At 42.3% G+C, this 14,949-nt stretch overlaps 1 protein-coding gene across 2 annotated transcripts; it reads left to right on the top strand.

Moving 5' to 3' along the window:
* The first annotated feature begins 387 nt into the window (after nt 1–387).
* Nucleotides 388–14,735, top strand: LOC120992439 (3-hydroxy-3-methylglutaryl-coenzyme A reductase-like). Of its 2 annotated transcripts, none has more exons than XM_040421422.1 (20): nt 388–413; nt 2,118–2,301; nt 3,242–3,353; nt 3,433–3,520; nt 3,611–3,695; nt 3,783–3,888; nt 4,618–4,724; nt 5,093–5,212; nt 5,453–5,616; nt 5,779–6,017; nt 6,125–6,294; nt 7,037–7,231; nt 7,353–7,511; nt 7,607–7,764; nt 10,438–10,543; nt 10,630–10,800; nt 11,092–11,232; nt 11,322–11,480; nt 12,218–12,372; nt 14,223–14,735. In XM_040421422.1, the coding sequence occupies exons 1-20, from the start codon at nt 403–405 to the stop codon at nt 14,275–14,277; spliced, it is 2,685 nt and encodes an 894-aa protein (XP_040277356.1). In that variant the 5' UTR covers nt 388–402; the 3' UTR covers nt 14,278–14,735. The 2 variants fall into 2 exon arrangements, with proteins under 2 accessions (XP_040277356.1, XP_040277355.1); XM_040421421.1 differs by lacking the exon at nt 388–413 and adding an exon at nt 1,940–2,028.
* Nucleotides 14,736–14,949: the final 214 nt, after the last annotated feature.

Here is a 14,949-nt window from a genome sequence, read left to right as displayed (position 1 = left end):
ACTGATTTATTCTTATTTTTTATTTGATTGATTGAATACAGAGAAAAATTAACCGATCAACTCTGCGCTTCCTTAAAATGCATTCAGGTGAATTTATGATGCGTCCTCTTATCATGAAGAGCAATTATGTATTATGTACTACAGTTTATTGGTACATCTTTTTGTCATTATAATTCGTCACATGGGTGTGACTGTAAGCTGTAACATTGATTTACTTTGCATGTAAATGTCTCCAATGAGGAGCTGAAACGTAATTTGTGAATAAATTTGCACAGTATTTAGCCTTCTACGTGGAGCTGCTTATTTCACTTGTCTTATACCTTGGAGTTCAGTCTTTGGGAAGCACGCACCCTCATCTTGGTGACTACTCACAGTTCTGCTCCTTTATTACCGATTGGGGATATGCGTCTAAGGTATTGATATGATATCATGTATCCTATGATCTAAGATCTCGTTTAGGGTGATTTGTCACTAGTGAAGAGAGTTATTAGAAATGTATTATCTCTTTCATGGAATATGATTGCTTTTACATTGGGTGTCTACCACTTGTCCTTCAGTAGAGGAGAAGGTTACATATGTCTCCAGAATGAATTTTTTTTTATTGCAATTTAGATGGAACAAAAAAGGCCAAGATTAAATACAAAAATGTGTTTGCTGGAAAGGCGTCATCAATGAAAAAGAAATACGTTGGCATTCAGGACGACTCTGACTCTGATGGGACATAATTGTCCTCCACCAATCTTATACAGCACCTTTGAGATATAGTCACGAGCACTGATGTGCCATTTATGTCTGTTACATAGTTACATAGTTAATACGGTTACAAAAAGACATATGTCCATCAAGTTCAAAAAGGGATAGGCGGGGATGCGAATCCCAGAAGGAAGTGAGACTCAGATTTCTACACATTTTCATAAGCATTAATGTTGTTTACTTTTAAGAATTCGTCTAAACCCTTTTTAAAACTATCCACTGTTCCTGCTGTGACCACGTCCTGAGGAAGTCTATTCCACAGTTTCACAGTTCTTACAGTATAGAAGCTTTGATGCTTCTGGAGACTGAACTTTTTCTTCTCCAGTTGGAGGCAGTGCCCCCTTGTCTTTTGAGGGCATTTTACATGGAACAGTTTTTCACCCTATTTTTTGTATGGCCCATTTATGTATTTGTATAGGTTAATCATGTCCCCCCTTAGACGTCTCTTCTCAAGATTAAATAAATTTAATCTTTTCATCTTTCTTCAGAACTAAGACCCTCCATGCCCCTTATCAGTTTAGTCGCTCTCCTCTGTACTCTTTCCAGATGTCATAGGGGAAAGTGATGAGCTCTATAATGTTGTCCTCGTAGATCAGATTAACAAGAATTTCTAAGTATGACCCCAGTGTTCATTGGGAATCTGTATGTTCTTGAACTTGGTGCAGGTTGGGTCCAAGGACAAAATGATAATGATTAGTATTTAGAAAGGTTCCAGTAATGCAGGGATGGCCAACCTGCGGCTCTCCAGCTGTTGCAAAACTACAACTCCCAGCATGCCTATACTGCCTACAGCTATCAGCTTACAGCAGGGCATGGTGGGAATTGTAGTTTTTTCAACAGCTGGAGAGACGCAGGTTGGCCATCTCTGCATTAATGTATAACTGTACGTATCTCTGTTATATGTAAGCCAGGTGAAAAGTACAGACTTCAAGGCCCTGAGTAGTCACTCGTAAAGGTGGATTGTGTATTCAGATGAATGTAGATGATATCTGATGCAGACAGGAGGTCCTGAAGGACAAACTGATGTTACGTCCAGGAGAGAAAGTGAAAGTCATTGGGATCTTGGACTGAAAGCCCTGCTGTAAACTGAGCAAGTTTGCAGTAAAGCCTGACCGCCTCCTGTTCACAAACTATAAGAATACTTTACTGTGGACGTCAGCCTTTATCATTATAAAAGGGGTATTCCCAACTCCGGAATTTAAAGTGGCTGGGTCCAGCAGTGGGGTGTAGAAGTAGCACTGTACATTTGATCTTCTGAGATTAGATGCTGTGGTTGTAAGTAAGCAGTCTCTGGTTTCTCCTGTTCATACAGGGCATGTGAGGTTATTGAACTCGAAGGAAATAATCCTCTCCTCTTTCCCTAGGTCACCAGTAGCCGTGAAGATGTTGTCCAGATTGTTTCGTATGCATGGCCAGTTTGTGGCTACCCATCCCTGGGAGGTCATCGTGGGTACGGTGACCATCACCATCTGCATGATGTCCATGAACATGTTCACAGGGAATGATAAGATCTGCGGCTGGAACTATGAGTGCCCCAAGTTTGATGAAGTAAGTTCTGACACTTTGCCATATAAAGTCTTACTTTACATTACTGTAGGGCTCTAGAAATCCTAGCAGAAGCCACCTAAAAATTGGCTAGATCCCCATTCATGTGTGTGGAAGTTATTATAGAGTAATTTGGCATCCCTGCATTATTCTCTGTACTTAGTTTTATATGGGTATGACATGGACGTTGGTATTTTCTGCTATTATAGTGTGAATCCAGCCTCCAGATAATGCTTTATATGCATTTCTGTAAAATACACTCATGGGCATGTAACGCTTTTGTGTGAGATGTCAGACAGGATGATATCGGGTGAAATAAGCCTTTGTGAGGAAGAGATAGTCTTAAAGGCTTTGGGGGCATTTATATTATTGCATTTTACTCATTTGGGGCTAAAAATCATTTTCTCAGTTGGTCTTTATTAAACATTTAACAGTTGTCCTTCTACAGCTTTCAGTTTCAGCACAGGCTCCCTGCTTCACACTTACTCCATCAGAAGGCTGCTTTGTCACCTGGATCTGTAGCCTTTATCTCTGAACTCCTGACAGTACATAAACACTTGTTTAAGCTAAATTCTTATCGAACCGATACCAGTTTAGCACTAGTTAGTGTTTATGAGCTGTAAGGGCTACAGATCAGACCATCAGAGCAGTTCTCTGATGGAGTCAGAGTGAAGCAGGGAGCCTGTACTGAAACAGAAAACTGTAGAAGGGAAACTGAAAATTTCTAATATTGTTAAAAAAAACTGTTAAAAAATAATTTTTTATTAGCCCCAAATTATTAGATTGCAATAATAATAATGCTCCCAAAAGTGTCCACAACCTTTGGTGCTAATACTTTAATATGGAGGAGCATATTATGTATTACTTCTTCTACAGTGTGTATTTATTTAGCATGACTTGCCTGTGGCCTCTTCACATGTTTTTGTTTTTTTCCACTTTACAGGATGTACTAAGCAGCGACATCATCATCTTAACCATCACACGGTGCATTGCCATCCTCTACATCTACTTTCAGTTTCAGAACCTCAGGCAGCTTGGATCTAAATACATTTTAGGTGAGTATATGTGTCCTTTGAGCTCCATAATCCAGTGTGATTGATCTGCTTCTGTCATTGACATTTAATCACGTTTCAGGTATTGCTGGCCTCTTCACCATCTTTTCAAGCTTTGTCTTCAGCACAGTGGTCATTAATTTCCTGGATAAAGAACTGACAGGCTTGAAGTAAGTATAGCACCCAGGTCACTGTTGGTTCATTTTATCTTTTTGCCATCTATATGTATATGTAACTTTTTTCTTTTTTGTCTTCTGCAGTGAGGCTCTTCCTTTTTTCCTGCTGCTTATTGATCTCTCAAAGGCCAGTGCATTAGCTAAATTGCCCCTTAGCTCCAACTCACAGGTGAGCACCTAAATCATGCCAGTAAGCAAACATTTGGGTTCACTGTATGTAAATCACGCTTGTAATTTTACCTGATTCCTTTTCCAGGACGACGTTCGAGACAACATTGCTCGTGGCATGGCCATCCTGGGGCCTACATTCACCCTGGATGCGCTTGTTGAATGTCTAGTGATTGGAGTGGGAACAATGTCAGGTTAGTAGCAGAATAATACACACAACATCTTCCTTTAGCATCGTCTTGCCTGAGAAGCGTCACCTGGGGGGGAGAGTGGGGGGATGGATTCTCCAACATACTTTCGACAGATGCCACGGTATAGGCATACAGTGGCATTTGTCACCCGTGGGCCCCCATGTTAACAGGCGCATGCCATGCAGTGTATGATTTAATTTTTTTGCTGGCAGCCTCTGTATGTGCTATAATTACAACGTTAAAAAAAAAAGTATACCCGACTAACGGAGGCCAAACAGATGCTTTTTTGGCTTCGTCGGGTAAGATGGAGGGCCTGTAGATACATTTGACACAAATGTACACTGTGACAGCAGCCTTAGAGTTTTCTTACATCCAGTTATAAGTTAGTCTTGGCTTAACAGTCTCAAAATGTATCAAGGAATTGTTCAGAGTACATAGGGTCGGTGCACATATAGAATTGTTCTAGGTTTACAATTCACATGCAATTAAAGCAAAGGCAGCCAAAGATATGATGGCTTGTGACAACTGACGTTTGCACATTGTTACCCATTATCCATTTTCTAACGAGTCTATGAACGCAGGTGTGATATCTGCATTAAAGGGGCTCAATTACATTAAAGGATTCTAGAGCTTAAATTTTTTTCAGTCTTCATATCTTCGTTGTGATTATGTTTATATTGTTCATCCTGTTATTACCTGTAATTTATATGTGAAATTATCCTCATTATGCAGGCGTTCGCCAGTTGGAGATAATGTGCTGTTTTGGCTGCTTGTCGATCCTAGCAAACTATTTTGCCTTCATGACGTTTTTCCCAGCCTGCGTGTCATTGGTGCTGGAGGTGAGTGTTTTAAAGCTGCAGTCCCTCATCTTATGCTGGATTTACACGGCCCGATAATCTCCCAGTCTAAAGGGGCCACAAATCACAAAAACAAAGCGGCTGTATGAGGACGAGCAATGGCCATAGACGTCACTCGTCCTCCTACTGCTCAGGCGATCACTGTATGTAAATGCAGCGCTTCACCTTCACTGAACAGCAGCCCATTGTCGAGAAGGAACGCCTCCTTCCCAAAAATCATCTGCTTGTCGGCGCAGTGTAAACGCACCTTAACAACAGCTAATAATCACGCATGATAGTTGTCCTAGTTTATTCTGTAGCCTGGAGGTATACGTATTGTAGATGAAGAACTTTCTTTCATCTTTTAACAGCTTTCCAGGGAAAGCAGGGAGGGGCGTCCAATCTGGCAGCTTACTCAGTTTGGAAATGTGTTGGAAGAGGAGGAAGACAACAAGCCAAACCCTGTCACACAGAGAGTGAAGATGATCGTGGTGAGTGTCGCTCCTCTTCAGCTGCATCCATTTTTGGGAATGGATTTTGTCTTTGACTTGTGTACTTTGTGGTAAGGATTCTGTAGTAATCTTTAATTGCTATCTGCGAGCACATTTGCATTTTGTTGTGGGACCACCGTTTTACCGTGACAGAAAATAGATGATCATTGTAATTTTTTCTGTATTTTTTTTTTATTAAAGCAATTTGGTTAAAATTAAAAAAATTCTGCTACAATTCAGTCCCTAGGTCTGGTCCTGGTCCACGCTCACAGTCGGTGGATAAGTGAACCGTCCCCTCAGAACAGCACTGCCATTTCAGATCACAAGATTACCATTGGCTTAGACGATTCAATGCCAAAATGGATTGAGCCCAACATGCCTTTCTGGCAATTCTATCTGTCTAGGTGAGTGCAGTATTTTTATTATTATTATTATTATTATTATTATTATTATTTTTAATTCGTCACACAGGTAAAAATTATGCATTTTATGAAATTGTCCACCAAAGTTAACAAGAATCAGCTTTAAGCCTAAACATCTGACAGTGCTTTATCTGTATTCCACAGGATGATCACCATGGACATCGAACAGGTCATAACACTGGGTCTTGCGCTTCTTCTGGCAGTCAAGTACATATTTTTTGAGCAGACGGAGACCGAGTCTACCCTGTCCTTGAAGAACCCTATCACCTCTCCAGTCACTGTGCAGAAGAAGCAGGTGGAGCATTGCTGCAGAATGGAATCGGTGCCAGAAACAACCCCAAAAGAATGTAAAGTAGAAGACGTTTCATCAAAGGAAGAGAAAGGTATACCTACAACCATGATTACAAACTTTTTTTCTTGTTTCTAATCTAAAATGCTTTTGAGTTGCCTATTATTTTTAATTAACTAAATTCTGTCTGTGCATTCTCAGAAGCGGTCATAAAGCCATTGCCACTTGAAAATTCACCTAAGGGTAACTTTATGCTGGATGACTCCTCATCGTCAGCTGATTCAAGTGAAGAGGAAAAGGAAACAAACTTTGAGATACCAACAGAGCCCCGACCCATTGATGAATGTCTTCGTATCCTGAAAAACCCAGAGGTAAGAGGGCAGAGGGTAATTGCATGAGAAAAAATAAAATCTAAAACTAGTTACGTTCATTTTACATGTACCGCTATATGGTGTGTGTGTGTGTGTGTCTGTGTATATATATATATATAATCTTAAAGATGTATGAGTCTCTCAATAACCCGCCCCCGCTTCAGGGCTAGAAAGGCAGTGGTATAAAAGAGAAATGTTGATGTGATGTAAAGTGGACGTGTCTGACTTGAACAAGATCTCAGCTCCAGGATAATCACTTTTTATAATCCCTCTTAATATTTGCTTACTAATGAAGAGGTGCAAGCATGAACATCTCTCTGCCGATGGGATCAGTAGAGAAAAAGCTTCACATACACGCACTTAGGCCTCATGCACTCGACCATTTTTCGGGTTCGCATCCGAGCCGCAGTTTTTGCTGCTCGGGTACGGACCCATTCGCTTCAATGGGGCCACAAAAGATGCGGACAGCACTCCGTGTCCTATTCTTGTCCGTTTTGTGGACAAGAATAGGCATGTCTACAATGGGCCGCCCATTCCGCAAATTGCGGAAGGCACACGGGCGGATTCCATTTTTTGCGGATCCGCGGTTTGCGGTCCACAAAAAACAACACGGTCGTGTGCATGAGGCCTTAGTCAGAGGAGATTAGTGACGTAATACATTTAAAAAGGAGAGATGTAGCTTTGTATTTTGCAGTTTCCTTAAATGAATCACTTACCAGATTTCTCACTCTGTTCTTTGTAGCAAGGCGCCCAGTACTTGAGTGATGCGGAAGTGATCAAGCTGGTGAATGCTAAACACATCCCATCCTATAAGCTGGAGTCCATGATGGAGTCACCGGAGAGAGGAGTTGCTATTCGCAGGCAAATGCTGGCTCCCAAGCTGCCTCAGTCATCGGCCCTCTTGAACTTGCCTTACAAAAACTACAATTACTCCTTGGTAAGTCGATATTTTTACATCTGTGTCTGGTTCTTTTTTATAGGTCATACATTTATTTTGCTAGTATTTACATGCTATAGTTCATGTGTTAATATTAAGCCTGCATTATTTTGTTTTCCAGGTAATGGGTGCATGCTGTGAGAATGTAATAGGGTATATGCCAATCCCTGTTGGTGTGGCAGGTCCTCTCCTCCTGAATAATAAAGAGTTTCAGGTTCCTATGGCTACAACAGAAGGTTGCCTTGTGGCTAGCACCAACCGAGGCTGCAGAGCCATATTGGTGAGATTTATTCAAAGAACCTTCTTTAGAAAGTCCTTTTCAATTTTGAGCCAGTAAGTGGCAAATACTGAGCTTCTATTGTCCTTTCTTCATAGCTGGGTGGAGGTGCCCACAGCCGTATCCTTGCTGATGGCATGACTCGTGGACCAGTTGTCAGGTTGCCTTCTGCATGCGATGCTGCTGAAGTTAAGAACTGGCTTGACAGTCCTGAGGGTTTTAAAGTTATAAAAGATACCTTTGATAGCACAAGCAGGTAAGTGGAAATGTAGTCCATATTTCATGCGCACACATTTTACTAAATCGAGTAAAAGTAAACATTAGTCACCTAAAACCACAAGAATTTTACCTTGGGATCGACACAAACTTTTCTTAACTAAGTTTTCCTACAATGGACATTTGTAGGGAATCTGTCACCTTGATTTTGGACAATTATCTACAGTAATATATGTGTAGTACTACAGATACGGAGTCCAGATCACAATTTTTTTTCCCTATTGACCCCCCGCTGCTGTCAGCACCAATAGCAGCAGTGAAATACACTGCTCAAAAAAATAAAGGGAACACAAAAATAACACATCCTAGATCTGAATTAATTAAATATTTTTCTGAAATACTTTGTTCTTTACATAGTTGAATGTGCTGACAACAAAATCACACAAAAATAAAAAAATGGAAATCAAATTTTTTAACCCATGGAGGTCTGGATTTGGAGTCACACTCAAAATTAAAGTGGAAAAACACACTACAGGCTGATCCAACTTTGATGTAATGTCCTTAAAACAAGTCAAAATGAGGCTCAGTAGTGTGTGTGGCCTCCACGTGCCTGTATGACCTCCCTACAACGCCTGTGCATGCTCCTGATGAGGTGGCGGACGGTCTCCTGAGGGATCTCCTCCCAGACCTGGACTAAAGCATCTGCCAACTCCTGGACAGGATGTGGTGCAACGTGACGTTGGTGGATAGAGCGAGACATGATGTCCCAGATGTGCTCAATTGGATTCAGGTCTGGGCAACGGGCGGGCCAGTCCATAGCATCAATGCCTTCGTCTTGCAGGAACTGCTGACACACTCCAGCCACATGAGGTCTTGCATTGTCTTGCATTAGGAGGAACCCACGGCCAACCGCACCAGCATATGGTCTCACAAGGGGTCTGAGGCTCTCATCTCGGTACCTAATGGCAGTCAGGCTACCTCTGGCGAGCACATGGAGGGCTGTGCGGCCCTCCAAAGAAATGCCACCCCACACCATTACTGACCCAATGCCAAACCGGTCATGCTGGAGGATGTTGCAGGCAGCAGAACGTTCTCCACAGCGTCTCCAGACTCTGTCACTTCTGTCACATGTGCTCAGTGTGAACCTGCTTTCATCTGTGAAGAGCACAGGGCGCCAGTGGCGAATTTGCCAATCTTGGTGTTCTCTGGCAAATGCCAAAAGTCCTGCACGGTGTTGGGCTGTAAGCACAACCCCCACCTGTGGACGTCAGGCCCTCATATCACCCTCATGGAGTCTGTTTCTGACCGTTTGAGACACATGCACATTTGTGGCCTGCTGGAGGTCATTTTGCAGGGCTCTGGCAGTGCTCCTCCTGTTCCTCCTTGCACAAAGGCGGAGGTAGCGGTCCTGCTGCTGGGTTGTTGCCCTCCTCCACGTCTCCTGATGTACTGGCCTGTCTCCTGGTAGCGCCTCCATGCTCTGGACACTACGCTGACAGACACAGCAAACCTTCTTGCCACAGTTCGCATTGATGTGCCATCCTGGATAAGCTGCACTACCTGAGCCACTTGTGTGGGTTGTAGACTCCGTCTCATGCTACCACTAGAGTGAAATCACCGCCAGAATTCAAAAGTGACCAAAACATCAGCCAGGAAGCATAGGAACTTAGAAGTGGTCTGTGGTTACCACCTGCAGAACCACTCCTTTATTGGGGGTGTCTTGCTAATTGCCTATAATTTCCACCTGTTGTCTATCCCATTTGCACAACAGCATGTGAAATTGATTGTCACTCAGTGTTGCTTCCTAAGTGGACAGTTTGATTTCACAAACTGATTGACTTGGAGTTACATTGTGTTGTTTAAGTGTTCCCTTTATTTTTTGGAGCAGTGTACATTGTCAGGACTGCTGTGCATGCGCATGAGTCCTCTCCATTATGTTAGAACAGCGCACTAGTCCGGGCTGTGTATTTGAGTGCTGACCCTGGGGGATGGGGGGCAGTGAGAAAAAAAAAAAAAACGGTGATCTGGAGTCTTCTTCTGAAATACTATACACTTACTACTCTATCTAAGGGCTCGTTCACACAAACGTTTTTTGCGTTCCATATATGGTCCATATACAGAACCATTCATTTCAATGGGTCCGGAAAAAGAAAAAGGAATGTACTCCTTGAACCTTCCGTTTCCGTATGTCCGCATTTCCGTTCTGCTACATTTTGAGTCTTGTTCTATTATTGTCTGCAAATCACGTTCCGTGGCTCCATTCAAGTCAATGGGTCCGCAAAAAAAATGGAACACATACGGAAATGCATCTGTATGTCTTCCGTATCCGTTCCGTTTTTGCGGAACCATCTATTGAAAACTTTATGCCCAGCCCAATTTTTTCTATGTAATTACTGTATACTGTATATGCCATACAGAAAAACGGAACGGAAAAAGAAACACAACGGAAACGAAAAACGAACAACAGATCCATGAAAAACGGACCGCAAAACACTGTAATAGCCATACGGTCGTGTGAAAGAGGCCTAATAGTCCAAAATCAGGGTCACAGATTCCCTTTATTACCAAGAAATGGATTTAGCGGTCTTAGTCAGCCCCTTGTGTGTTTTTTTATTTTTTTTAACCCACTTCATTATTATGAACCATTATAACAAAATGTGGTTAAAATGCTCACAAAAATTCACTGGTTCTCTTGGTGTCTCTTTTCTGCTAGGTTTGCTCGTCTTGGGAGACTGCAGACCAGTGTCGCTGGACGAAATCTTTATATTCGCTTCCAGTCCAAAACCGGAGATGCTATGGGGATGAACATGATATCAAAGGTATGTTAACTAACACACGCTACTTCTGGAATTGTGACACTTCTTGTTTGCTGAATGTAATGAAGATTTTGATGTAATTGGTACAGGGCACTGAGAAGGCTCTTTCCAGATTACAAGAAGAATTTCCTGAGCTCCATGTCCTTGCTGTTAGCGGTAACTACTGTACGGACAAGAAGCCAGCTGCAATCAACTGGATAGAGGGCAGAGGAAAATCTGTTGTTTGTGAAGCTACTATACCAGCAAATGTGGTGCGAGAGGTAAAAATCTATTTCATCCCATTCCAAAATTAGGGGATGAAGACAAAGTAGTGTCATTGCTCATTTTGGAGCATTAATTTGTATTTTTTAGATTTTTTTCTGGGAGGTTTTGAGTATTTGTACAGGATTTTAAAGATCTTGAATGTATCTGAGCTGCAATACCAGACATTCACCATGTATAAGAGTGGCGCTGTTTCTGGGGAAACGTGGACCCTTTCTTCTAATCTTGTACAAATTCTCTAATGTCTCATGGTTTTGGTGTCTGACATTAAATTGCGTTCTTATCTGCAGCTACTGAAGACATCTACAGCCGCCTTGGTTGAAGTGAACATCAGCAAGAACTTGATTGGCTCTGCAATGGCTGGCAGTATCGGAGGTTACAATGCACAAGCGGCCAATATTGTGACTGCAATTTACATTGCCTGCGGACAGGTCAGTTGTTGGAAATATCCAAAATACAAAAATAAAATCTTACTGTGTTATTTCTACATTATAACAGCATTTTCAATCTTGTTTTGCAGGATGCCGCTCAAAATGTTGGAAGCTCAAACTGCATCACCCTGATGGAGGCCACAGGTCCCACAAATGAGGACTTGTACATCAGCTGCACAATGCCTTCTATAGAGATCGGAACTGTGGGAGGAGGGACCACCCTGGGCCCACAACAGGCTTGCCTACAAGTACGCACATTCATTTTTTAAACTCATTTTACAACATTTTGTTCAACTACCGGCAGATCTCTACTTTTAACAATTATGTGATGTTTTATATCGGTATCCTTCTAATACTAATTTCTCATTCTCCTGGAAGTTACCACCCTTCATTTCTGTTGCTGCAGACTTAATATAGTATTACCTGGCTGCATTTAGATGAATGTCCATCCTTATATAATGCATGGCTCATAGCAGCAGTTTCCGGGCAGAGGACCTTCCTCTGATCATATTCACTAACACGGCTTAAGAAAAAGGGATCATCCTGGTGCGACAATCCTTATAATGATTGACCCCTGACTGAAGCATGCAGCATTTTTCACACCCCCCAACCATTTGCATTTTTATGCAACTATTGTCTTTAAAATACGTGTGTAAGTGTGTATTTAGACCAGATTACGAACAAATCTCCCCATGTAAAGCTACTGTAGATAACCCATTGAACTTAACAAAACATTCGTTCATCAGTTTCAATCGTTGTTTCTGGGCAGCAGATCAGGCAGCACTTCACCTCCACTGACAGGCGGGCAGTTCTCTGCTTGTTGGCGCAGTGTAAATGCACGATGTGATCTGGTGGTGGTGTTGATTGACATTAGTTAAACCAAAAATGAGGAAATATGTCACGTAATGCATTTTTTTTTTTTTTATAGAACAGCTTAAATCGTACTATATTCATAAACTCTTCCTTATTCTATTTTTATGTACAGATGCTAGGAGTCCAAGGAGCAAGCTCTGAATACCCTGGCAAAAATGCCTGTCAGCTTGCACAGATTGTCTGTGGCACAGTATTGGCAGGAGAGCTTTCCCTTATGGCTGCCTTGGCAGCTGGACATCTAGTCAAGAGCCACATGGTCCACAACAGGTAATACTGCATAGAATTTTCATTTCATAAAATATATAAATGAACTAGATAAATGGTCCCTAACCTGTACTAAAAGTACTTTGGTTTCCCCACTGTTGGTGTTAGGGCTGCAGTAAACGATTATTTTAGTAATCGAGTATTCTACCGTTTATTTTTACAATGAATCAAGTAATCTAATAAGAAAAAATGAATTAATAGACTGTTTTCCTTTATAAAAACTCTTCAGACCCCCTGCCAACACCCTTCGTTCCCCCCTGTGCGATCAGCCCAAGTGCATCAGTTCCCCCCACTGCCATCAGCTCCCCCTCCAATTCCACCAGCTTCTTCCCCTTCCACTGCCATCAGCTCCCCCCACTGCCATCAGTTCTCCCACTCCCCTTCCTAGCCATCAGTGCCCAGCTTCAGCGCCCGTGAACTAAAATGTCCTGACGATGTGTGTACGTCAGGATCCAAGGAAGTGTTGTGCGAGCAGGCGGGTGACCACGGAGCGTGAGTAATAGCAAGCTCTTCACTTACACTCTGTGGTCACATGGCACAAACGAGTCATCGATTCGAGGATTTTTTTTGTGTCGAGTTAATCGATTAATTCGAGTAATCGTTTCAGCCCTAGTTGGTGTAATCATTTTATGGATCACTATTTTGTGTTCTGTATTTTTATGTTCTGTCACACTGGAAAAATCTGAAATAGTGTTTGAACATTTTGAGACTTTTTTTCTACAACTGTTTCTATAGAAAACTGAATTTCTGATACCACATCTGTTAGGCCCCTTTCACACGGGCGAGTATTCAGCGCGGGTGCAATGCGTGAGGTGATCGCATTGCACCCGCACTGAATCCGGACCCATTCATTTCTATGGGGCTGTGCACATGAGCTGTGATTTTCACGCATCACTTGTGCGTTGCGTGAAAATCGCAGCATGCTCTATATTCTGCGGCAAGTGCGGATTTTCACATATGTTTGCTAGGAGACAATCGGGCTGGGGACCTGATCTGTATTATTTTCCCTTATAACATGGTTATAAGGGAAAATAATAGCATTCTGAATACAGAATGCAAAGTAAAATAGTGATGGAGGGGTTATAAATTAAAAAAATTAACTCACCGAGTCCACTTGATCGCGTAGTTGCGGATCTCTGTCTTCTTCTGTAATGTTGAGCTGCCGGCTAAGGATCTGTGGTGACGTCACATCGCATGGTCCAATCACATGGACCCTCACCATGGTGATGAACCATGTGATTGGACCATGTGATGAGCCAGGTCCTGAAGATAGAACAGAGACCGGCAGCTTTGGAGCAGGTAAGTTAACTTTTTTTTTTTTTTAACCCCTCCATCCCTAATTTACTATGCATTCTGTATTAAGAATGCTACTATTTTCCCTTATAATCATGTTATAAGGGAAAATAATAAAATCTACACAACACCTAACCCAAACCTGAACTTCAGTGATGAAGTCCGGGTTTGGGTCTGGGTACCAAACATGGCGATTTTTCTCACGTGCGTGCAAAACGCATTAAAACGCTTTGCACTCGCGCGGAAAAATTGCGCATTTTAAGGCAACGCACCCGCAACGCCACGCTCGTGTGAAAGAGGCCTAAGTGATACTCATTTAAAAATGTAAAAAAAAATATGTAAATGCCGCAGGTGAACCCAAAATGTTCCACCACCTGATATTTGTTATCTCTCATGACATCACACCCAGCACTCGCGTGACGGCACTGTACAGTGATCAAGGAAGGGAAGACTTTCAAGATTGCATTACTATCACTGGATTTAATATTTTAATATGTCTATTCTCTTGATTACATGTGGGATCTCTGTTTATTAAGAAATGCACTTTTTTTTTTTCCTAGGTCCAAAATTAACCTTCAAGACATGCCAGGCACATGCACGAAGAAAGCTGCATGATCCATTACCTCCTGCAGCAATTTCACTTGGATCTTAGATGGACCATAGCGGGAAATCTAAGGAAAAGAGCAGAATATTTAACGAAAACATTCTATATTGTACAGGTGCTTTGTCACCAGTGGGAAAAGAAAGTTGTGCAGGCAACATGAGAAGAAGACTTAAGCCAGCCTCAACCTGTGTTAAATGAAGCTCTATGTGCCTCATGTCCGCTTTGTTAAGTCTTAAAGGGTCCAGTAATCACTGTTGGCGATGTGTTTGCTGCTGAGGCAAAAGCCAAATCAATGGAGAGCTTGGATCTCATTTTGTTTGCTTTTCTGCTCACAATGAACCTTTCTTTAAAGGGGTATTCTCAGCGTGGTCATTTATAGCATATCCACACATATGCTATACATTTCTGATAGATGTGGGTCCTGCCCTGTCTCCATGTCCTGACTGCTGTGGACGGAGAGGTGGCGGCACATCCTTGGCGCTCTGAAGTCTTTTCTATGCGAGTTCCAAGTACAGCCAAGCAAGTGTGTGGTGACAGATCATGTAACCTGTTAGGCCTCTTTCACAAGGGCGTGTGCGCCCCGCTGCCGTATTGCAGACCGCATTTGCGGATCCACAATACACGGGTGCCGTTCTGTGGGCATTCCGCTTCACGGATGCGGACCCATTTTACTTTAATGGGTC

Source organism: Bufo bufo, chromosome 2 (assembly GCF_905171765.1).
Source record: "Bufo bufo chromosome 2, aBufBuf1.1, whole genome shotgun sequence".
Classification (NCBI taxonomy): domain Eukaryota; kingdom Metazoa; phylum Chordata; class Amphibia; order Anura; family Bufonidae; genus Bufo; species Bufo bufo.
This window is presented reverse-complemented; position numbering and strand designations above follow the sequence as displayed.